This window comes from Argiope bruennichi, chromosome X2, assembly GCF_947563725.1.
Source record: "Argiope bruennichi chromosome X2, qqArgBrue1.1, whole genome shotgun sequence".
Lineage (NCBI taxonomy): Eukaryota > Metazoa > Arthropoda > Arachnida > Araneae > Araneidae > Argiope > Argiope bruennichi.
This window is the reverse complement of record NC_079163.1, coordinates 66,746,599-66,773,633: the sequence shown is the minus strand read 5'-3', so window position 1 is coordinate 66,773,633 and position 27,035 is coordinate 66,746,599. Positions and strand designations below refer to the sequence as shown.

At 28.9% G+C, this 27,035-nt stretch overlaps 1 protein-coding gene across 2 annotated transcripts in view; it reads right to left on the bottom strand.

Moving 5' to 3' along the window:
• Nucleotides 1-507: 507 nt before the first annotated feature.
• LOC129960150 (oxidative stress-induced growth inhibitor 1-like) overlaps nt 508-27,035 on the bottom strand; it is a 39,994-nt gene continuing 13,466 nt past the window's right edge. The window contains exons 1-6 of one of the 2 annotated variants that reach the window (XM_056073334.1): nt 19,621-19,821; nt 15,427-15,545; nt 13,379-13,509; nt 11,782-11,973; nt 10,636-10,727; nt 508-7,667 (exon numbers count right to left, since the gene is read on the bottom strand). In XM_056073334.1, the coding sequence (XP_055929309.1) occupies nt 6,707-7,667; nt 10,636-10,727; nt 11,782-11,973; nt 13,379-13,509; nt 15,427-15,484 (1,434 nt within the window). In that variant the 5' untranslated portion in view covers nt 15,485-15,545; nt 19,621-19,821 and the 3' untranslated portion in view covers nt 508-6,706. Of the gene's footprint in view, nt 7,668-10,635; nt 10,728-11,781; nt 11,974-13,378; nt 13,510-15,426; nt 15,546-19,620; nt 19,822-27,035 lie in introns of those variants that run through there. The other variant, XM_056073335.1, reaches the window with a different exon arrangement.

The following is a 27,035-nucleotide window of genomic DNA, read 5'->3' as shown; positions in this document are numbered from 1 at the left end:
CTCGCGATTAAATATTTGATCAAAGGATTTGAATTTCATTGCTACAACGAAAAATACTGTATAAAATTGCTAATATGGTATGAAATGTTTTTTTTTAATTGCCTGAATTCAAGGAAAAAAAAATCGCACGACAGCTAAAAAATAGTACCATTAAAAAGACAATTTTTTCTTTAAATTTAAAAACAGTATGAAAAACAATTTTGTGTAGTAATATTTCGAAGATTAAAGGCCTAATCTTGCATAAGTTTTAATGAAAATGTCGCTCAGACGTCACGTAGTTTGGACGGGTTTTATACTAATAATAAACCTTCTAAAAAACTCTTCTCACGTAAAATGAATACTTCAAAAATCATAAAATCACATGCCCGCTTAATGTTATATTTCTTTAGCATAACCTCCGAAATATATTCCATCGTCAACTAAATAGAAAACGTTTTTTACCAATCTATATTTGTTCCAGGAATTAACATTTTTTACAGACACACAAGTAAATTAAAGACAACAATGGAATGTAAAATATTTTTTTTATTTCTAATACTGTAAAAATCAGATCATTGAGAAGAAAATGCAATGGAAAGTAAATTCATAAATATGACTATTTATTTCAGCCATTTTGAGAATGTAATCTTTTCCGCAATGACCTTAATAGTAAAGTATCATGCGGGCGAAAGTATTTTGAAACGTAAAGGAAGAAACCAGAAGAAGAAAAATTATGTTTAAAAAATAGTAAAAGATATTCTTAAAAACTAATCACCACAATTTTTTTAAGATGCGAAAGTCATTTTCTAAGCTTCTACACAGTATAAGGCATTACTAACATCTAAAATATCACTATTATGATAAAAGCACCACATCAGAATTTTACAAAGACAATGAAAAACACTAATTTAAATTATTCGCGTGACAATTTTATCACCATAGAAAGCATTTACGTAAACAAAATTTAATAATACACTAAATGGACTTTTAAGGTTTTGAAAATTGTCTGTAACTTTATTTATATATGATCAAAACATCGGAGTAAATCTATTAACAATTTAAACATCGATATATATATAAAATATTTACTAATTTAAACTAAGTTTCCTTTTAGAACAACAAATTTATGGAGACATCAATATAAAATGAGACAATGTTTGATCCCTAGAAACAAAGAAAACATTTTTTAAATGTGTAATAAAGAAAGAATCAAATAAAACAGCTAAAAGTGCAAATAACTTTTCGATGGTATATCAAGAAACATATTTTAAATTGATTTTTAGAAGCCATGCATGCAATACATGTATGCATTCTATCTTAAAACCTGGAATATCGACGCCCCAAAATGACATGTTGAAACAATAGATCACATTAGTCTACTTCATACTAAACATATTTTTGAAAAGCAATTTGAAGCATTCAGTACTCATAGATACTCAGATTTCCATAAAAACTGCTTACTTCGTTGTTTAAATTCTAAAACATAATAAGTACAAAATCCCCACTTTTATTTTGGATATATACGTTATTTCAAAATATATCTTACTGTTTCTTAATGCGCTTTTCCTTACAGATACAAAAGTATGCAAGTAAAAAAAGTTGCTTCCCTGACTTATTCTTTTATAATACGATGGTTCCATGAATATATAAAGAATTCTCAATAACTCTGTTTATCTTTGTTGCAAACGCATTTGAAGATTTTCCTTAAATCAGATACGTCTATTTACATGGTATTTATAAATGGAATAAAGTACTTATTAAGTATCCCGCTCTATTAATAATTACTTAGTTAATATTTAATAACATTAATAATCTTATTTTTTTATTTTTAATTTTCGCAATCCTAACTACACGGCAGATGAACTGTACAAGATAAATTAACATTCTTATTTGGTAACTGTTAATGACATACATTGACAATAAAAATATTAATATTGAAGAATATGGTATTTATCGTGACCTTATTTAGAGATAGATCGTAATCATAATAACATTTAAAAAAAAACACTTCATCGGAATGATTTTGGTTCAAAATTTTATTTATATAAGCATTATTCCCTTCATCAGCTAAACAATAAAAAGAAGGATTTTATTCTAGTAGTAAGAAATTACTACATTGCCATACTATTAACTAATGTTTAATTTTTCCATAAATTAAAAAAAAGCAGTTAAGTTTTAAGTCTAATATTGAACAATGAAGAATATAAGTCGAAGGAATAGTATAATATATTGTGGAAGCACGGATTTTGAGAAGGTCAAATGTACATTAAAATGATTCGCAATCAGTGAATTAGCTGATTAACAAATCCAAAAATGTACAAAATCTTATAAAAAGTACTCTATTTTTCAACAATAGCACCTGCTTCAAACTTGATTTTTCACGAAAAACTAGTAACACTTCTTTCCATTAAAGATTACATTTGTTCAACTAATTTTTTAAGTATATAGGTTTAAGAAGTATTTAAGAACCTAAAAAGATATAAGTAACGATAAATTACATCTGGAAACAAATATTTGTATAACATAATTTCTGAAGCTTTCCACGAGTCTGACATAAGCATGATACACTGGTGTCTACAAGTTGAGGAACAAATGTACTCTTTGAAGTTATTTAAAAATAGTTGCCAATAATATATTACAAATTTATGTATAATGTACGATTGCAGCAAGTAAGAATTAAAGTCATAAAGTGACTTTTAAAAGCTTAAACTTTCATTTTTTAAAAGAAATATGAAACTGGCCGATTATTTTTAATTAGTATTTTCGTCTACAGAAGTATAGTTTTTAGCAGAAAATTCTTACGATTGATTGATTACCAAAAAATAGTTAACTAAATCGTATAGATGCTGAAATAAGATCAGTAGGCTTGTTACTGGTCAGTTTCAAGCGGATGTCGCTCAGTGAGTGTCTCAAATAGTGGTATTAAGGTTATGGAATAATGACAAGCTACAAGTATCAGCACTGGGAAGATCGTCTAGAAGTTACGAACCCTGCAAATGATCCATGCACAGAATTTATTGTAAGACGCCATTCAGCCAATGGCTGGAAAACTCTTCTGGATTTCACTGTTGCAACAAGAACGATAATTTCAATGAAAACAGAATCAGAAAAAAAAGGGAAGGACCGCAATTCGCTGTTTCTTCTAGAATGCTCAAGTTCAACATTACTTTTCATCAAAATATTTTTCTTCATAAAACTCTCAAATATAAATAACGGGATAATATGGAATTTTAATAACACCTCTAAAGAATCAGAAAAATTTCTCAATAGTAAGGAGCGTAATAAGCTGTAGTCGAGGTGAAACAGGAAAAAATGAAAGATATTTGGTGGAAATGAGATTTGGAATATGTCAAATAATTCAGGACACTATAGAACAAGTGAAAATGGTTATGCACTCTACACTAGAAAGGCCTAAATTTAGTCAAACAATTGAAACTATATTTCTTAATTGCAAATCTTTCCGCTGACAGAAGCATAAAGTGTTTAGCAATTAATAAATAAAATTTGTAAATATTTCTGACGTTAAAAGCAAGAAGTCTAAAATAACAAGTCAAATTTGTTAAAAAAAAAAAAAAAAGAAAAAGTGCAGGACAGATACGCAAAAGAAAAATCGGAATTCAGGTATTTTATAAAAAAAAAAAAAAAAAAAAAAAAATACGATCTATTAATGATGTTTAATAATTACTAACCGGCGTCCTGGCAAAGGAGTAGCGCGTCTTCCCCGTGATCTGGGCGTCCTGTGTTCGAGTCCCGGTTCGGGCCTGGTTGTTCTTCATCTTTTCTCTTTGTGAGATGTGTGAATGTGCCCCCCTGTAAAAAGAGGCTGTGCAAGCGAATGTGATGCGTGAGTAGCAAAATCGTACTCTTGGCTCTAGTTGGCGCTACTAAAACAAGAGACGCTACCTCTCGGCTTAAATCGCTGACTTCGAATCAGCGGGTTTGTCCATGACAAGTGCCATCAGAAACAACAATTATTAAGAAGTGGACATTTAATTCGGGATTTGGGAGGGAGCTTAAAAGCATATATCCCTTTCTCATTTATCAGCAAAAAATGAAGAAAAAATCTGATTCAAATAAGATAATTAGGCTTACCTTATATTCCAGGACCGCCACTATAGATGAGTAATAATATCAATTTTGCACAAATAATCCACATTCTTTGAGACGAAATATTTATTCTCAGTTCACGCAAATAAATAAACACAAATAACACTTAGCATTAAAGGCATCTTAAATTGCAGATTACAATCTACCCCGAAGACCATGTGTTGGAGCTTTCAGTAGAAGGTCTTGGTATCAGCTGGTTGGAATACATACAGCGGCGCTGCTGTCGGATTCCTAAGGCCAAGATGGGAGGAGTTTGTGACACCCTTAATCATAAAAATGCAATAGCATTTTTTAAAATTTATTTTTTGAGTTCAATCTATCTTTTCGTTTTTCTTTTTTATATAATAATACAGCATTTAAGGGAGGGGGGAGGGGGTAGCAAGAGATTTACCAATCTGCTATTTCAACCATTGAATTTTTAAAGCTGAAAGTTAATTTAGCACAAATTAGTTAATTTTTCTCATACTACTGAAGTAAAAAATGTGAAATGAGTTCTACCTACTTAGAAATGCCCATTATTCAACCTCTAATTAGATATAGTGTAAAATTAATTGCGATTTTTAACTATTTTTCGAATGATAAAAGTCGTTTGTTGAAATCAACAGTTAAATCAGACTGGCATATTCATCGTGTTTCTGTTGATTCTGAAATATTTCTAAGATTCAACAAAAATATCAGCTAAATTTTTAAATATGGTAAAACATTCCAAAAGAAGGAGAAAACAAAAAAGAATTTACTACAGTAAATTGCTTCTTTATCTTTGAAGAATTTGAAAATCTCTTAATGATTTTCCAGTTAATATCAATCATCAAATATTAAGTTAATATCTGATGATTGACATTAACTTTATTAAAAATTGAACAGTTGTAAAGTTCATTCAATTATATGAGGGTTTTATTTTTCTGGCACTACCTGAAACAAATTCATTAAAGATATCTAAAGCAAGGAAATGAGCCCTAATTAATAAAACACTAGTCATGCACCATCCAAAGAAAAGTTTCGAAATGAAGATATAGCATTATGTTGGAAAATTTTGGTCGCAGTTTAAAACACTCATCACAATTTTCAATTGAAAGAATATTTAAGTAAGGATGCTATTCATGAACATGTGAATTTCAACAATTTTCTATTTACACACTTCCATCATTCAGAATCTTTCAGTTTTCAATAATATGTTCTTAAAGGAAAAATTTTAAAACAGAAACCTTTCTAAATCCTTTTTCTTTACACATTTCACCAAGCTTATCAATGTAGAAACTCAACAAGTTTTATACATATCACAAAAAAATACATTTCAAAAAACTTTTCATAACAATTATGTGAAAAATTCACATATAATAAAATTATCTCGCTAGACAAGTGAACTATCACCAAAAAATCAAGTGATATGCATAATAATTATTGCTCTTTTTCACATCCTAATATACAAAATATAAAATTTTAACTGGCATAAAATTTATTAAACACAACGGAAAATAATTGGCACTTTCACCATAGTTACAAGAAAGCACTTAATACATCAGAAAAATTGAAGAATGTTATATTTCTTAAGTATATAACTGAAATTAATTGAATTATTATTTATAAACTATGCCAATGATCAGCAGCTATAAAATTAAAATAAACAAGAACACATAATTTACAGCTACTGTCGAGAAAAGTAAGGAATGCTAGAAAAAAGGCACATCTCCCCCTTAAGAATACACTTTATAACAATTATTTACAATTCACCAATCTACTATATTTTTCAAACTAAACTTTACTTTTGGACCCTTCAATGCAACTATTCAAGATAATTTCCATATTGATAAGGAAAAAAAAAAAAAAAAAAAAAAAAAAAAAAAAAAAAAACCAAGCAGGAATATAATATATCACAAGGCATAAAATCCTGATATGAATTACTTTTTTTTTCTAATAAAGGAAAGTGCGAAACTTAGCTCTCACAAAATGCGATATTTTTTTTACACAATAAATACACGGCCAGTCTTCAGTTTTACGATTCAAAAAAAAGTCTTGCATTAAAAATATAAGCTCTGTGTGTATATATATATATTACACACAGACAGAGATTTCTGTAATAACCCTTTTATAGCAGATCACATTTTAGGAAGGCCAAGTTCTGCACATTGTCTTTAGCCAGGAAAAAAATCATTCCTATTAACCATAAGTTCTTACTCCATTATCTCAAAAACAAACTGAAATCATGTATGCTTGCAGGACTATGCCAATTGAAGTGAATAGGAACATAGTTTTGTAGCTTCAAATGATACAATAAATTGAATGTCAATTTTGATATTTGAAATAAAGATTCGACTAAGAGATAAGCAGAATTTTCTGTTAGACATAATTCAACATGAGAATAGTCGTATTTGATAACATATGCATACTTGCAAAATTGTAATTTTATATGGAGTATTACAACAAAAAATCTCAGTTCAAAAGCATACAACTATATTTTAGAAATGAGTGAAAAAATTCATTTTAAACAGAAAGAATTATATGAGTTGCTTAATATCTCAAATATAAAATGAGCATATTTAAAAAAGAGAATTTTCAATTAATTATAAATACATAAAATAAATGAGTATTTAAAATTTATGGAGACTTAGGTCAGGTTAAATTAAGACGAAAATTTCAAGACATTACTAATAATATGACTAGCTGCAGCAAGACAATCACCTTGAACGAATCTCACAAAATTATCTCCAACTAAAGGCCCAACAGCATATATTCCTGGATAATAGGTACTTTCATGGCTGTAAAGGTCTATATTAATAGGATTTCTTTTACAATCCACAGGTTTTTCTGCATCAATACCAAGTTTTAAATCTTTATTAGGCAAGAAAGATAAATCAGGATGTCTACCAATAAGAACAAGAACATGGGAAACTTTGCAAACTGAAATGACATTATTGTTTTCAAAAGATGTAATAATGACTGTACCATCAGGTTTGATTGAATGTATCTTTGAGCAAGGAAATGCCTTGTAGCCTTCGTAATAAACACGATTTGAGTCTTTCATCATTTGATGAACTTTGTGATATTCCGGATATATATCTTGAGGAAGTTTGTTAAATATAAGATCAGGATCATTGACAGAACGTCGAAATACATGAACAGTCGGAATGCCATAGAAACGAGCAGTAATCACAGCATCTGCAGCACTAAGTCCAGCTCCCACAATAAGCAACTGATCAGAATTAGGTGAAAGTCTCTTTTTATACATCATATATTCCAAATCTGCTAAAGAATGCAGAACAAATGGCAAATCTTCACCATCAACATTCAATTTATTTGGTCTGTCTGAATTTCCAGTTGCTAATACAACATGAGGAGTAATGTATCTAAATGTCTGTTCAGGTATAGATGATTTATTCTTTATTAATCCAGAAACTTGCCAGAGAGTTTTATAACCTAGATTAAGAGCTACTTCCTCACTAACAGGAGAAACTGATGTCACAACAGAATTATTTAAAAAATATGAATGTAATCCTTGAGATTTTACATAAGATGCATAATATTCAGCAACTGTTTCAACTGTAGCACGTTTCTGCCGCAAGCCTGACTGCATGGAATGTAACCTAGTGTATAAACATTAGATAAATTAAAACATTATAAAACAAATATAAGAATAAGTTATATTTTTCCTCAAAAAAAATTAATTAACTAAGAATACATTTATAGAAGGTGATTCAAAATAATAAACTAAATAAATTGAAAATAAAGTCTGATTTCGAATCAATAAGATCAAATGAAAGATTTTCAGTTATTTTATTTTCTATACGAAGTAATTCTTCTAGAGCCTCCTAACAGTTATTTAACATTTCAGATTACAACAATTTACTTTACTTTATATTTAAAATAATACAGAAAAAAAGATTCATCTAAAATACAACTAATTGATTAAAAACTTAAATGTTTTCTAACAAAGTTATTTGCTAAGTTTAATAACATTAAAGAGCATTTTCAATACCAAAGAGTAGTAAATTCGATCATTTTAGAATTAAAAGAAAGATAAATACGTTAAAATTGGTCCAGGAGAAAACTCTTAAACAGTAAATAATTTTTTCTTACATTGCTTGCCGTCTTGCATCTCGTAATACAATTTACATGTAATATCTTCAGCAAAAACTTATGGCAAATAAACTTAAATAAAGATATTTATTTTTTTAGTTATAATCAAACAAAAGAGATCTACTTCTATTTTTATGTTTATCTGACTAATCATAAAAATAAAATGTAAAGAGATTTTATTCAGAGTAGAAGTTTTTGCAATATCCTGCAATAATTAAACGATCTTTTATGAAGTTCTCCTATAGTTTTGCTACCATTTACTTCTCATGTACTACACTAAAAGAATACATTTTGCAATCCTACTATTTATAGACTGAATCATAGGATATTTCTTAATATCGTGTGGGGTCTCATTTTGTCTGGTGAAATGTAGCAAGTTGATGTGTCATTATTTCAACAAGTCATTAGTCATCTTCTGGAGAAATAATCTTCCATACTGTCTCTACAGCCATAAATAATAGTGAAAATATTACAGAATTTTCTGCACGAACTGATCTCTCTATTATGCCATGTAACAACTTTACCATCTGGCAAGAAGAAGAAGGGGGAAAAAAAACCCACATTGCTTCGACTGAGCAAGAATGAGTAGGGAGAACCAGAGCCGGATTATCAAACACACAAAGTAGGCAACAGACTGGGCTCTCAGCTTTAGCAAGGGCATAGGCCTCAAAAAAATGCTACAGCAATTTCAGAGTAATTTAATTTTGCACTTTCACTGAATATATAAAAGGCTGTGCACTCGAACTTATTCAAACTAGAATCAAGAACCGTTTAAATTTTAAAACATTGTTCCTATTTGCCTTTTGTGTTATATTAAGTTACTTAGTAATCTTAAAACAATATTTAATTTTATAATTTAAAAAATGTCCAATAATTAAATAGTATTTAGAATATTATAATGCTTTGTCTTTTTTATTATTCTATATAAATTTCAATTTTAATATTGCATTTTGTTATATTAAAACTTTCTTTAAAGTGATCCAGAGCTTAATGTTCTGCTATTTCAGTTTTTCAAAATTCTCTACTTAAAACTGATTATATTAAAATCAATAAAAAAAATCCAGTTATGGAAGGCGGGGAAAGAAAAAAGGAGGGCCCTCGAATAACACCAGTCTCGAGGGTAATACCAACAAAGAGAGCACGTTTTTTTGGCGGCAGCGGAATTTTCCCATAATTATGTTTTCCTGCAGCATGGTTCGCTAGAATAATATTTTAGTGTTACAATGCCCGTGTTATTATGCTTGTTTGTAACTAAGTCTTATCCACGTACGAATGACCATAATAAAAATATAAATGCTAAAAATATGAATTAAAAAAAACTTTTGTAGATTCATTGGTGTTCTTCTACGGACCAAGACTATCCTCCCGGACAGATATGAAATATGTCCAACAGTGATTGCTACTGTTATTTACAATGTCGCATTTCTGTTCGTTAATACTGCCAACTAAATACACACATTGCTAGTCTCAGGCGTTAAGCAGAAGCAATCGGTCACTGTGTTATCCATGGTGGAAGATGTCTGAAATGATTTATTATTGGTGTGGATTACTGTGGATCGAAGAATGATGAATTGCCTAATAATTTCAGAATTATCTACTTCCAACTAGCATTTCGTCCTCTAAGTTTTAATTTTTGTCATGCAGTCTTATAACGGACAGAATAAATAACTTGAGTACAAATAACAGTCCTGAAAATATACTACCCATTCATGCATTTCTTATGTGATACTATTGCCAGCCGTATATTTGTATATTGCTATCCCAAGACATTTAGAATATCCATGTAGTAAGAAAAATTAACATATAGTATTAAAATGAGATTAAAAAAGATGTTCGAACATTAGAGAGAATCTATTAATTGAAAATGCTAAAGCATAATTATGCTTACTAAATTTTCTCTCAGTCTGAAAAAATATTATAGCTGATATCCAAGTTAGCCAAACATTTTTCTGACAAAATTAGCAAGTTTAATAGTCAATTCACAAACTGAAAATATTTGTGAAAAAATTAACTGAAAATATTTGTGTGACGTGTGATATAAAAACGACACATTCATGAGCTTGAAACAAAATGAAAACCTCAACAGAATAACATTTATAATGCTTTTATATAAAGATCAAACGAAAGTTCATTTCCATTCGTAATAACTACTAAAATATCACCTCACAGCACTATATTTTAGAATTTAATATTGTGAAAGGATTACAAATTGTACCAAATATTGTAGTGAAAAATATTAATAAGGAACACATGCCAAGTCTGTCATTTTAAGGAATAATATTGTTAAAAATTTACATTAAAAAATCTGTTGATTAATAGATAATAATTAATGCACATTTCTTCTTTACAAAACATAACTTAAAACATTTTAAGAATAATACAATCAAAATATAACTTTTTTCGATCACATTCTGAAATAAAATCAATGAAAGAAACCAAAAATGAACTGTGCTGCTTAACATGATATATTCATACCTAATTCTGTGGTCATCCCACTCCCTTATACTAAGATTTGGAAGTTCCATCCATGATCCAAGGCTTATAGTTAAAGTAGAACCGTCCATTTTCTAAAATAAAAGTTTTAATTTTAAATGCATATTGAATATATTTAAATAAAAAAAAATTCTATAAAAGTTTTGAACTTTTTTTTTTATATCACTTGTTATTACAAGGGCAAGTAAAAATGAAAAGAAAATGAGATATAGGACAAAAAATTAATTGGAATTTATATTGCAAATTGAAAAAGAAGATGATTATACCAACTAACACTTTTTATAGCAACTCACTAGCGCTCAGGTTAAAAAAAAACAACTCTGGATAAAAAGATATTGTATGTGTTTTTTAACAATTAGCATTTAACTGGATTGCCAAAAAGCATGATTCTTTGATGTTTTCTGACTCATATTTCTTTTATTCTCATAAACTCATTTTTTTACAGCATTATGTTGTACATATGAATGCAATTACTGCCTATTTTAGATACAATCATCTCACTACAGTGCTGTTTTATAGATGACAAATAGCTCAAGCTACAAAACAACACATAACAGATTAAAAATTAAAATTAATGGGAGAATTCAGCATATTCAATTCAATCTAATAAAATGCATGTTAAAAAGCAGTTGCTTTAAAAAACAAAAACCGCTGCATTATCAAAAATAACTTGGAAGAAACAAGTCCAAAGTTGTAATATAAGTTAAAATAATTATTTAAAATAATTTATAGCTATAACTAAATATACATTCAGACAAAAAAAAAAAAATCAATTCATCTTATGATGAATTGAAGGAAGGCGTAATTAGTACCAAGTGAAGATTTTTTATTTGAAGTAAATGAATTATGGAGAAATGTATTTAGTTCAATTTTTTTAATATTTTCAATATATATATATATATATATATATATATATATATAATATTTTCAAACATCTACAGAATTAGTGATTCAACATTTCACAATTTAAAGGTTTTGTAAAAATGAGAATTTAAACGGAAAATTATAAGCAGAAATTACAATAACTGTAAAACTACATCTGTTATATATTTTAATTTAAATGCCAGAAATATCTTTTTAAAGTAATGTAAACTTAAGTAACATGAACAATAAAAATATCTATTATACCTGCCAAGATCCACCAGGAATACCTTTACCAATAACAACATGATTAACAGCATTGTCAGGATTAAACTTCCATGATATCACAGATGCATTCTCAATTCCTACATCCGCCTGCGGACGAACTAAAGTATCAAATAACACAGACACAGGGTTAAGAGATCGACCTTCAAGACCTTCTGAAAGACTAGCTAGATCCTGCGAATAAATAAATATACATATATATTTTAAATATTTATTTTTTATGTAATGTAACATACTACAATTAAATATATTTATATTATAAAAAAATAGTCACATCTACAGAATTTTGTTTTTAATAAGCAACATATACGTCATAATGGACGAAAAGTTTTTATTTATTTATTTTTAAGTCTTGAAACAAAATTTTTCAAAAACATCTTTAAAATAAAAAGTTCAGCTCTCAAGCTCAGGCAAACATGGACCCCAAACAAACAAGCATGGAAGGAGGATTAGCTAATCTTATTCATACTTCTGGGCCGGAATTTAAAGTTAATCATCCTTTTTCCTATTGACAGAAAGCATCTCCATCATAGAATATTCAAAATGTATGGGACGAAACATCATGATCCAACGATCTTGCCTCTGAGATATGTGAAAGACAATCAAGTTTAAACACGTTACTAAGTTTTAGAGAGCACTGTCTACACATAACACTGATTTTAATCGTCAAAGTGGGCAATTATCTTGACCTCTTAAATTTGAGTTCTAAATAAATACTTTTAAACGAAAAGATGTATTTTTTTAACATATAAGCAAAATTTTACATTTACATTTTGTCAAATACCATTTAAGTCCCGTTCCCATGGCCCGTGTGCGCCTTTCGTCCGGCGCATTTTTCCCCTCTTTCCTCTCATTTGAAGTTATTCGTTGCTCTTTGTCAGTTCATTTTACCGACAGTTATATCCACAGCTCTGGACCGATGTCATAGATAAGAGTGGTCTTAAAATGAGTCAGATGGCAGATTTACGACCATATCCAAAAGGCAACAGGCCATAGGAACGGGGATTTACTGAGAGTATGCATCTGCTTACAGAATGTATTTTAAAAAAGATTTTATAACTCAGATGTGTTATAAAAAAGATTTTACTGAACGTCAAATAACAAAACAAAAATTTTATACAGTAGACTCCCGCTTATCCGCGCCTGCCGCACTAAGTTTTTTTTTTTTCCTTCCAAGCAAAGAGAAAATGCTTTCAAAGCAAGAACAGTATTAAAACAGTTACAGTATTAAAACAGTACATATGTTTTAATTTTTCTGTGTATCCTTGAAGCCTCTCGTAAGTACAAAGCACTTTTCCGTTTTCATTAACAAAATGCATTTTAGGTTAATTTTTAGTGATATACTAAAATATTAAGCGTTAGTTAAACATTTCCTGCTGTTTATTTTACGTTTTATTGTACATAAAACGATTTTTCAAAGTTGGAATGACTGTTTTCTCTTTTGCTATACCCGTTTTTAGCTTTTTTCGGATTATCCGCAATTTTTGTTATCCGCGGCAGCCGCGTCACCCAATTCCGCGGATAATCGGGAGTGTACTGTATTTTACATAAATTTTAAAACAAGTAAAAAATAAATTACCTGTTGCACAAGAGATTTATCGTTATTTTCAAGTCGATACTGCAAAAAGTCAATAGGGTGTGGTAGTCCATTATAATATGGCCAGTTACCACTTAAAATGTATGACAAAGTTATGCCAGATGGTCCATTACCTACATGAAGAAGAAATATAAAGTTAAACAAAAATGTACGTTATTCTCAAAATATTACTTAAATTCGAATTACTTTTTCTTTGTTTAGCGAAATTTTACATAAACTGCTGAACACTTCTGAAACTGGAAGAATTTTTTAATTTGTTAAGACTGGTAAATAAAGAGAAAATTTGATCATTGAACCACTGTTGTATTTCAAAGAATAAACCAGAATAGTTCAATTTCAGAATAATAATTAATTCAGAATGGAACTATGAAATCAATACACAGCATTTTCATGAGTATTTACACAAGGTTTTACCACCCCACCCCCCATAAGCAGAATTGCTAAAAACTATCAAAATGTAAAATGATCGATATACATATCGATAATATAATGATATACAGTACTGTGCGAATTAATTGGGACAAACATATTTTTTAAGAAAATTGTTCCTTTCTCGGAAAATTTCTGCCCCAAACCGGTTTCAACTGCATTTTTTTACAACGCGCGACTGCCCTTGACTAGTCTAAACCAGTTTGACCACGTGACCATGACATGACGGAAAATTTTTCCCATCAGTTGTGCTTTAGTTGCTGTAAGAAGTGGTCGCTTGTGTAAATTGTCTCCTTTTGACGTGTATTTCAAAAAATGGATATTACACCCAGGTAAAGGACTAGAATTATTACCATTAGTCAGCATACTTCTATGATTGTGAGGAATATTATTGCAGCAGTTGGAATTGGAAAATCCAGTGTTTCTAAGATTATTATTCAGCAAAAGAATTTGGGGATAGTGTCTCCAAAACGAAAGAGTAAATGTGGACGCGAACGCAAGACCACACCTCGAATAGACAAATTTCTTGTATGAAATAATACAATGCATCCTCACAAAACAAGTAGAGATCTTCTGAGAGAATTATTAGCTACTGGTGTAAGCGTGGATTCATCGACAGTTCGATGAAGGCGTATTGAAGCTGGGAGATTTGCAAGAAAACCAATCGAAAAACAGTTATTAACACCTGCAATGAAGGGAAAAAAATATATTTGGATTGGGCCAGGAAATATCAATCCTGGACTGCACAAGATTGGAAGAAGGTTGTATTCAGCGACGAAACGCATTTTCTTGTTCAAGAGTTGCGACCAAGATTTGTCAGGCGAAGTGGTGGAGAACCCATCAGGGAACAACATCTTATTCAAACAGTTACGCACCCTCACAAACAGATGTTTTGGGGTTATTTTACTTCTGGAGGACCTGGCAGCTTAGTACCATTTGAAGGGATGATGAACTCTAAATTCATTTCTATAATAGAAAGCAAAATTGTGCCTATGATGCAAACGTTCGCTGGTGGTGTTGGTATCTTTCAACAAAATCTTGCTCCATGCCATACTTCTAAGCTAACAACGAATTATTTTCAAAATAAAAAATAATAATAATAATAAATAACGGTTTTGGATTGTCCTGGTAATTCTCCTGATGTAAATCCCATCGAAAATCTGTGGAGCATTGTAAAGAGACGTGAGAGTAAAACGGACTACTCAATAAAGAAAACAATGATTGAGAATGCTATAAAAGTTTGTTTCGTGATGACGAGATCAAAAATTTATGTTCTAATTTAGTGGAATCCATGCCAAACCGTGTACAGGACCTCATTCAAGCTAGAGGAGGACATATTTTGTATTAGACTGCTATACCCTGCATGTAAGTTAACCTATACTAATTAAACAATATTTGTGAAAATTTTTGTATTTGTCCCAATTAATTCGCACAGTATTGTACATAATGATTTATAAAAATATTAATAATAATGTAACTTTTTTAACAATCTCAAATTATCACTTTTAGCATTGCTTATTCTAATTATGATTTACTGTAAAAGTTATGGAAGTTTTTAATTTATCAGCATATATACAAAGACTTAAAATAAAAGTATTTACCAATAACAACAGCATCTTTGAAAATTTCTTTTTCCATAGATGTTAAATTGAACAGCATTAACTCAATTGAAAAAAAAAAAATGTTCCAAGTTCCAACTAAGGTTATTTTATTAGGTCACCTGAAAAAGAAAAGAAAAGAAATGTTTAAAGAGTAATTTTGCCAAATTAATCTTAATATCATTTGTATATTCATTTATCATTTGTATCATTCTTAATATCGTTTGTATCACATTCATACACTGATTTATCTCCTTAAATTTTTAGGAATTTCAAAGCATTCATACATCCTCTTGCAAGTCCTAAAAAAATAACTCCAAATCAGATCAATTATCCCAAAAGCCTTTCATTCTGTTTTCTTATAGATTTAATGATATTTGAAAATAAAAATAGTCTAAGAAAATAATTTTATTCAATTTTTCCATATTACCATTTTGGGCCAAATTTTCACTTATTTCCCAATTTTCAGAAAAGTGACCTTTTTTAATTTTTTTTTTTCACATGAAAATGCAGATTGGCAAAATTGGGCCAATCTGTCCAATTTTGGCCAGAAAGTGATAATAGTCCTTATATAAACTACCAGTCGATGCTGAGGACAATATACAAATCTCATTAACAATAAAACTAGAAATAAACTAGTAGTTACAAAAAATGCATTAAAATCAGAAATATAACTCATATTCGTAAAGTTTTTTTAAGAAATTTATTTACTACTGACCCATTATTTAAGTGGAAAATAAAATAATAATAAACTTTATACTAAAACATATTTATAAAACAATATTAGTTTAAAAAAACATAAGCTGAGAAAATTAAACATAGCTTCTGCACCATAATAAAAGTTCGTAAATAATTATCCATACAATCAAAGAATGATTCTAATATAATTAAACAAGGTGCATAGTGAAAAACTGCTGCAAAAATTAAGCACTTAAGTATATTATTCAATAAAATCAAGTACCTTCATGCATACATGCCTACAAACATCACATTTTCTAAACATCGGATGTTCCCTGTTTCATAATAATGCATAGTTTTCAATGAAAACACACACACATATATATAATTTTAATATTTATAGCTATACATCATTATATTATCAAACATCTACTGGAAAATAAAGTATATCTTTTTGGCTTGATCAAAAAAAAAAAAAAAAAAATTTAAATGGTAATGCAAATTATCATTACCAAAAATACTGAGACTAGCTTTTATAAAATTAAATAAAAATAAGAATCTGTGACATTTTTTTAATATTTCTTAAAATTATTACCAATAAATTTGGATTGATACATCATTTTTAAAAATATTGATAACAATGTAAAAATATAGCACACTGAAAAATTTTTAGATGGGGGTCGATAAAATTTTTTTCATTATATTTATATCAAAACAGAATAAAAAAAAACCTAGAGAATGCATTAAAAAATCAATATTTTATCATGTGTTAAAATGTTTAAAAAAACTTGATAACTTTTTTCATTTTATTAATGTTAATTCACTTATATGCCCTGGCTCCCCCACTGTGGATGTTGGGGAAGGGGAATCAAGAAATTTGCTATTTTCTTCCTAGAGGCAGTTTTGTTATTATTTCACCAGAGACATCATAAGATTTACAGTTCACATATGAATAGCTGCATTCTGGATGCTGTTAAGCATAAAAGTTTTGGTATCACCATCACCAACATTTCAAAATATATGTTGTGTTTCGCAAGGAAGCAAAACACATCTAAACTGATAACTTTAGTACAACTACAACAGTTCATTTCTCAAGTTACTGACACATTTTGCAAAATGAAGGATTGATAAAAATTACATGCACTTCACCAGTGGCAACATATGTATGCTAAAGACAATTCAGTAAACTTTGAATTGTTAAAAACTACATGCACACTTCAATCATTCAGAATAAGCTTCATTATCTTTCAAATGCATAGTAATAAATCAAGAAAATTAGATTTGTATCAGATAGCAAAAAAGTTTAATAAAATGCATTTCTATAACCCAATTTAGTAGCACTATTGTCATTAGGATATATAAATATTATGAGCTGATTTATCATATTTTTATACATAAGTTTGCCCATTTGTGGTTACATCTGTCTTATAATAATATAATTATATTGCAAGTCCCTTTTCTTGCAATGCAAATCATTGGATATCTGAAAATGAATGTGAAATAAACCATCTATTTGTAAATATTTAAATTAAATGTTTTTTGTACATTTAAATATATTGCATATGCTTTAATATTAAAAAATGTACAAATTTTGAGATGAATGGGGTAAGAAGAATAGTAAGCTATTGTTTAAATGAAGTTGCCAAATAACAAAGAATAAGATTTATAATTTAACTATTGGATCTTATTTTTGTGATTCATTTATGCTTGGTTAAATTTAAAAGAGTTCTAGTTAACAGAATTACATAATTTGAAGAAAAACTTTTTCAATGGTGAGGGTAATTATTTCTTTTAAAATGTGTGGAATCAGAATAATAAGCTACAGATGGGGAAAAAAATTCCTCTAAGAAATTTGGCAATATTTCTATATACTGTTCATCCAATGACTATTCAACTACAAGATAAAGATCTGCTGAAAATTTGAAAGGATCATCATTACCCCCACTCTTCATCAGGTGAATCTTAATCAAAAGTAGGGCTATTTCTATTAACTCTAGTTAATAGGAACCTAATTAATTCAAAGTTGGGCAGACAATGGTTCGTATGGAATGGACATTAATGCCATTCCTATTAGCAACTGTAAAGAATTAACCCTTCAGCTGCTTATCCCATGATTTTTGTGGGTTGGCAATAATCCGTTTTCTTTTGTATCCTGCGTTTTTTGCAGTTAGAGTATTTATTCTTACGATTACAGATTTTTCACTTGGTTTGAAAAATATTTGAACTTATTTGTGAACATTTTGATAAATGCACATAAACTGATAAATGCACATCCTTCTTCTTCTTCTAATATAAGTGTACCATTTCTCAAACAGAAAAAAAAGCTATTAATAATTTTTTTAAAGCCATTCTCAATTAACAAACAAATAAGTGATGTCAATTTTACATTCATTAAGGAATAAAATTAAATATAATTTATTATAAATCGAAACCATTAATAGAATAACAAAATAAAAATATTGGATAAAATATTCCATTTCCAAATTAAAAAACATTAAACATAAACTAAAACCTATCTAAAATTGAATATACTTTAAAAAATAATCTATGTAAATATTGATATTTCTGCTATTATGTACAATCAAAGGCAAAATCCCATGAGACAATGCTGAAATTATCACTGAAAAGAAATCAAAGGAGGACATCTTGACAAAAATTTGCCCAAAAAATCTTGTATGTTCAGCTTTTTTTCTTTTAAAATGCAAATTAATATTAAAAAGTAAATTATTTTTGATAAAATTAAATGAAAAAAATCAAATTATATTTTGACTTATGAATAACTATATGGATATATTCATAACAAATACATGATATCTAGAATGATGAAATATAAGAAATTTCCTATAAAATAAAACAATTAATGATTATAAAAATAAATAATAGTAAACCTTATCTATTTCAAATACTTTATGACAACTTATAAAACACAATACAATGAATATTTATTATATCAAAACATTTTTGATAAAACTATAAGCATTGTTAAATCATTTTAAAGCATTAATTTAACAAAGCTTATAATTTTACAAAAACATTATAATTTTTATCTTTCATGTACATATTTCACAAAATAGACGCATGAAAAGATCTACTATAAAATCACACTAGAATGTCATAAATTTTTCATAAGGACTGCAAGCGAAAACTGAATATGATTCAATACGCTTGATACTCAGCTGATACACTTTACATTTTTATTATCTTTGAAAATTATTTTATTAATCTTATTTTGATTCTTTAAATTTTATAGTGGGTTTTTGAGTTTGTGAAAACAAGAATCCATAAATTCACGTACTACACAGCAAAATATTAATAATAATAACGTCGTTTTCAAGAACATCAAATTTAGACTTTGTTGCATCTGATCGCGCAATAATTTCAAACTATTAAGCAATAATAAAATTAACATTATATAGTGAAAACTTCTTTGCTATATATCTAAACGTGGATAAAAAAATAAAATAATAAACACAATTTGCAGAAATATGGAGAATTATAAAAAGAACGGGAAATACTAACAGTGTGAGTGATGTAATTTTCCTTTAGAACTGCGGTAGGTCGCCATAGTAGATCTTGGAAATAATAAAGAAATCCAAGAGTACAAGGATAACAACTGAACATGCAGCTCGATTTGGTGAAATACCTCTGAATATAACAAATTGCAGATTTAAATAACAGGCAACAGTTCATGATGAAATCACGATGAAATCCAAACGCATATCTTTGATAGAGAAAATCAACAATCAACAAACAAAACGAGCCGGCGATGCCACATTAAGAAAGCTAAAAAATGCAAGAAACTTCCAAACAAAATTTTGCTATAATTTCCTCTTCTTATTTCATTAGTAAATTTAAAAACACTTTTAATGAAGTTAGAAGGGGAAAAAAATTCTGGTGGAGAATATTTTCTCTGATTTACAGTTATTATTCTATGAAATATCCAAGTTTCACTCTCGAAAGTTCAGAAATGACGCTATAAGAGATTTTTTTCTTCTTTTAAAATGTTGATTCTGTGTATAGTTACTCCTTATGTATACTATTATATTTAATTTAGAGTGTAAAAGGGAAGTTCATGACCTATTTTTAAATGTGATTGATAATAGGATCATTTTGATGACGTCATCGTCATCAAAATGCTGGTCAGTTATTATTTTTTTATGAGCTCTGATCCTGCTTGTAGTCGTTTATCCGATATACTAATACATTTTGAGTGATTAAATTATCCAGAAAATTAAGCATAAGATCTTTGTTTATTTTTCTTGTTGATCCAGTTTACCCAAAAAGTGTGATCCTTGACTAGAGATGCATAATCCACGATTTTTTGAATAACAAATAATATTGCTATTGTTATTTTTAAATATGCGTTCCAAATATCTGTTATTTCAATCATATTATTAATTAAAAATTATTACTTAATATTAAATATAAAATTTATTAATTGTAATTAATACTTAATTTACTAATTTAATTAACGTGTGATTGAATTAATTTATCTGTTTCAGCTTACTTCTTAAATTTTATTTTTTTTTCTCAAAACTATTTATTTATTAGAGTGAACCATTTTCTGGAAAAGGTGAGTTAAAAATATATGTCATTTCTTTAAAATGTTTACTTTAGTCCTATATTCTATCAATAGATGGCGCCAGCAGTAAACAGAGTACATGTAATCAAAGTCAATCATGTCACGAGCAATAAAAAATGATCTGTATGGAATAGTGCATCATCAAATGCGAATATCGGTGACTTCGCACTTTCCAGTGAAGCCTCGCACTTTCCGGTGAAATCACCGCTGCGATAAATTTCAGTGATATGCAATTCAATGATACGATACGATAATTCCAATAACCGGTCCGTTCACTTTTCATCCAATCACAGATTTCTTTCGAGAGCTTCCATTGGACAGATCGTATCGTCACCGCTCCGGCAAATTTCAGTGATATCGTATCGATTGTTAGTTTCTATCGTGATCCAAAACTTGTAATCGAAATATCATCAGTAAGATCGTATGAAGGATTTGAATCACACCCCTCTTTGAAAAGTATTGATCACTTGTATTTGTGACTTTTTGATATTGGTTACGTAATAACCGCTCTGAAAATATTCGTCATCCCTATCCTTGACTGAAGTCAGCTGGGGGGAAAAAATTAGATGACACAGAGCATCCGAATATAAAGTGTCCTAAATTTATGACTTATTATTAGGGAGCTACGAATCAGAATATAATACACTGCTCCGTTATGGATTAAAAGACCTTACGTTTTTTTTTTTTTTTTTTTTTTTTTAAGGTCTAGCCTATTCAGCCGAGCAATTGGCAAGAAGATGAAAAGCCGGTCCAACGGATTGCAATAGTGAAGATTTAATTTCAGTTTAATTTTTTATTTTTTATTCCATATAATTTAATTTAATTAATTTCTCCATTTAGTTTCATTGGTAAAAATTAGGCTCCATTAGTAAAGTAACTTTGCTCTTATACAAATTCCATCAGATTTCTTGTTTCAATGAGATGACGCTCCTCTGTACTGTCACGGGGAAGTTGTATTGAAAGAAATAGCTTGATTGCCTGGCCGCAAAGTTCTCTGAATTTGATTCCATAAAACATTTTTTGGTTGGAAATTCATTAAATCAGTTGAATATTCAAACTGTGGATGAGTTCAAGAAGCATATTATTTAAATTATTAGTCTAACTACGCCTAATATGCTATAAAACATTTAGGGAAAACTCGATTACAATTTATATATTTGTCTAAATCTGTCGCTATTAAAACTTGGGGAGACTTTCTTTATAATTAAATATCTTTTTTTTTAAATTTCTAATTATAATTCCATGATAATAAGCCATAACTTCTGGATGCTTTTAGTTAGGATACTCTGTATATACTGTATGCATCTTGAGTGGATGGTAATAAATAATAAATAAATAAACATGCATGATAAAATATAATGAAAATTTTATAAATCACTTATGTAACTTTGTACATTCTAAATAGATATTGAGCCCATCACAGGAAAATTCTTGATTTATTGTTTAATACAATAGTTTTATATAAAAATTGATCTTCTTTTCACTGAAAATAAAAGCAAATGCGAAATCAAAAAGACATTCAGCTGTCAAGTAACTCTCCATTAGTTGCATAATGTAACTTCACTGTTTCGGTATTGTTCATTTATAACGCTATGAAATAGAAAAAACTATGTAAAACCCTGAAAACTTGGAATAAGTGCTTTGTCCAACATGATTCAATTAACACTTTTATGAGGTTTTTACGTTAAAAAAGCATCGGGAAAATGACTTTCTAAAAAATGAAATTTAGTTACAAAAATTCATCATTTTGGTACGTATGAATTTAGCTTAAATTACCTTAATTACACATGACTCAGCCAATAATCGTTTATGTGTGTAAAGCAAGAACCATTGTACAAATCATAATGATCCAAACTAAACTGTAAAATTATATCACGATAAAAGCAAAATATTACAAATATACAAAAAAAAAAAAAAAAAAAAAAAAACATTAAAAAAGTTTTCATCGAAAATAGTTTATACAATAATTATAAAGTAGATAATTTTGAAAATGTTTATGCCAGAAATTGCAAAAAAAAAAAAAAAAAAAAAAAAAAAGCCACAAATATTCTTTATTCGTTAGACAAAATTCATTTTTTTATTCCCTTTGTAAAATTTTTAAAAATTTAGATAGGTTTTGATATCAAGCGACGTAATATCACATGCCAATAGCGTAATTCTGAAATAAAAATATTCTTATGCCAACGACTATACAGCGATAAAAAAAATCTGATATATTCATAAACTTTAAAATTACTTGCTTCATTTTTACAATTTAAGAATAAAATAAAATTCTTGATTAAAAATGTTATTTAGGGTGATCTTTCTTAAATGAAGAAAAGCTAGTAATTTAAAGATTTGATGGAACAACGAAATAGGTTTAACTTGTATGTCAATATTGAAAATCACAGTTACAGATTATCTTTAGATATATTCTTAAAACTGTCATATTTAAATACATTTTTAAACTTGGGGGGAAATCGTATAGTAACTAAATATATCATTGAAATGGCGAGTTTTTCAATTTTAAGATTGTGTAAAAGCTATTTTTATACCATAATCTTTTCAAGAATAATCACTAAAGTCATTGAAATTTTGCTTCATGCTTGATTAATTAAAACTCTAATAAGGATAAACTAAAATAACTAAAAATAAATTGCTTCAAGGTACACATTCCTACTTTCAAAAGTAAACTTGTGATGAATTTGGTAACATTAAATCGAACGGTTTGGCCTATAATATACCAACAGATACACACATTGCTTTAAATATTTGTATAGATAATTGCAATAATGAACATTGAATACGGACAACACTTTCATTTGAAAGGCATTACAAAGATATATCATAAAACGACTCAAAATAATTTTATAAATTTGTTTCGAAAATTATGAAAATTTGTTATAATGGTTCATTAATATTAAAACCACATAGAAAAGACTCAAATAAGAAATCCCAACAGTTGTTTTGGCGATTTGGCGAAAATTTGATACATAAGAATAATATATATATATATATATATATATATATATATATATATATATATATATATATATATATATATATATATATATATATATATATATATATAAGTGTTTTAAATGTATAAAATGTAATTTAAAAAATTACGATATATTTTAACTATATTTTGATTATTATTAATTTGCTAAATAATTTCCATATTATTTATTTTCATAATTAGTTTAATTAATTTGTTTTGATAATTATGATGCGATTATTTAAATTTAATTTCAATTTTTCCCTACGCATAAATTTTCGGGAGAGCATAAAATTTGTTGCATTAAAAGAGAGGAGGGCGCTGTTTTGTTATTTGTTCTAGGCACCATTTTATTTAAGTATGCCTCAGAATGTGGTATGTGCAAAATTACACTAAAACGGAATCGCATATCTATATCCAATATCTTCACTATAGTCGATGCGATCAGCATAACCATAGGTAATAGTCTAATTCTGCCTATAGCTTTTTACAAAGCTCAAACATAATACGTTAGAGACTGATATTTAGAAAACTCAACATAAGAATATTGCAGATAAGAGCAGAATCATTTACAGCAAGTGGCCAATAACCTACAGCGTTTTGCCTTTGAGTATGGTAATTGATCCCTTATTACATGCAATTTAATTTCCTGTAAAGACATTTCATTGTTGTTTTTCATTTTAAATCTGATTAAGAATATGCATCAACTTCAACGCTATTTAACATTGCTTTTTCTTTTTAATTAGAAAATTACATTTCCAGTTGTAGAAAAGCATTTAACGAATGTAGAAATCAATCAACATTTCAGTTAAGCAAGATCCAAACATGCAGTCAAAAATCGGTTAAATCGCACCGTGACAAACCAGATTCAATGGTGTTTAGAGGATATTGTTTAGATTAAGACAAATTTATGGACATGATAAGAGAGAGTCCTACATGTTGAGATGATGATCTTTACTCGATAAATTGTAATGTGACAGAGATAAAGAAACGCCCAAATGCAAAATCTTTAAAATGTTAAATTTTGAATTCTATATAACATCGTTAACTTGTAGCAATATTGAAGACCATCTGGTGACATTTTAATCGTAAACCTGATGTCATTATTGCTCTTATGGTTGAATCATGCTTGATATTTTCACTAAATAATTAGATATCGCCCTGGAGTAGCTCTAGTGTTACAACATTACTTAGTAGTTTTTAATAAAGTTGCGCAGATTTTTGTAGCTTCGAAATACAATTTTCCGAAAAATGATGCGTGCTAATAAAGAAGTTATCTAGATAATAATACTACACACACACAATACTAAAAAACTTCCCAAAAAGTAGAGCTATAGCAATTAACCTTACATTAACCTTACACTATGCCGGCGTCCTGGCATAGGGATAGCTCGTCTTCCCTGTGATCTGGGCGTCCTGGGTTCGAGTCCCGGCTCTTGCATGGATGTTTTTCATCTGTTCTATCTGTGAGATGTGTGAATGTGCCCCCTTGTAAAAAGGGGCTTTGCAAGCGAATGTGATGGGTGAGTAACAAAATCGTACTCTTGGGCCTAATTGGCGCTACTAAAACAAGAGACGCTCCCTCACGGCTTAAAATCGCTGACTTCGAATCAGCGGGCTTGTCCATGGCAAGTGCCATCAGAAACAACAACAAGAATAACCTTACACTATTAATTTTAAAGTTTCATCAAATTAGGATCCGAATGTATGGAAATACGTTGGTTTCTGTAGCGCTTGATAACAAAATGTGATAAAATTAAATTTTTACACGGATTGCTGAATGAAAGAATGTAATGAGAAAATGTATTGCTTTCAATCATCTGTTAGTACACAAATTTTCATTTTTTTCTATCTGCAAAATTTTTTGAAATATTAAAAGGAACATTTTTCTATTCCTCAGAATGGTGTCTCAGTGAATTTTTCGTTGTCTTTTTCAACCATAATACATATATCATAAAAGATTATAACAATTGAGGACTCAATTTTTATAACCTTTATATAATCTTATATTTTTATAACCTTCATGCATTTATGACCTTTCATTAAATTTTGAAAAATGGTCAAATAATACATTAAATGCAGTACATAAAAAACTTGCTCAAGATGAACACCTTTGACACCAATATATAGTTGCATTCTTTTAACAACATTTGCGTATACGAGATTCAGCTCATCATTTGTGACATTAAAACTGACTTTTTGATGGTAAAAATCTGATCTGTCTTCCAGAAACATGTTATACACAGAAGAATGTAAGCAACTAGATAAAAAAAAGCAGCAAGCATGAAGTCAGGAGATATAGGATAAAATACAACAGGTTCTAGTAAATTAATTCACCTATCAAGAAGTTCATCACCCAATCATCGTCACTGGAAGGGAAACGGAACTACTAGCTCATCAATACTGGAGAACTTGTATATGTGGAAGTTTAGAGCGGGTATTCAATTCAATATTGCCTTCTATTAAAGCGATCAACCAAACACATGAAGACCATTTTAAATTAGCTTCTATGCTGCTTTTAAAGGAGACATTAGTCTAATTTTACTGAACTAGTAATAGAAAACTTGGCAAATTACAATCGTTTTTGAACGTGATTTGGAAAAACCGGAAAGAGGAAAATGTTAAATTGCTGCACATGAAAATTTCATTACTAGGTATTATAATTGCATATTAAGAATGCATACAATAATTCACTGCATTTAAAATAAATACAAGAAAGCAAATGGTTGGCATCACTTCAAGGACTCAAATTCAAAGTGAAAATTGGTAATTCGGTAGAAATTACTGTGAATCCTGAAACGCTTTTCTGCTGAATATTTCACCTGAAGAAATCAGACATTGAGTTACAGTATTACTTTGCGTAACACTTTAATTAGTTTGAGTAATTAGCACTTTATCCAATGGCACTCTTATGATGTGGTATTAGAAAGTATTCTAAGTATTTTTTTAAGACTTTCTCAGTCCAATAGCCGTCAAATTCATTACAGGCTTACGCTATTCATAGTAGATTCCTACTGCACTGCGTAATTTCAAAGTAATAACTGACTTTCTCAGCACTGCTAGAAAAACATATTGTGTACGTGCGAAAATATTGCAATCAAGCTGCCATTTTTTTATACATAGCCAGAAAATATACTAGTGGAAAGCAATAAATCAGCTGAATGCCCCTGGTGTGTTAAGAAGGCCCATTGAAATCATTATACACAGGAAATAATATTCATTCAGTCGTATCAACGCAGCGTCATTTCATTGAGTCGTTATATAAGTAGTACAATGAGTGTGTCTAGAAAGCAATTCCTCTCAAGTAACAGCGAAAAAGGAAGGTTTATAGTTATTCTGAATGATAAAGTTGAAAACAAATGTTTTTCAGTTCTA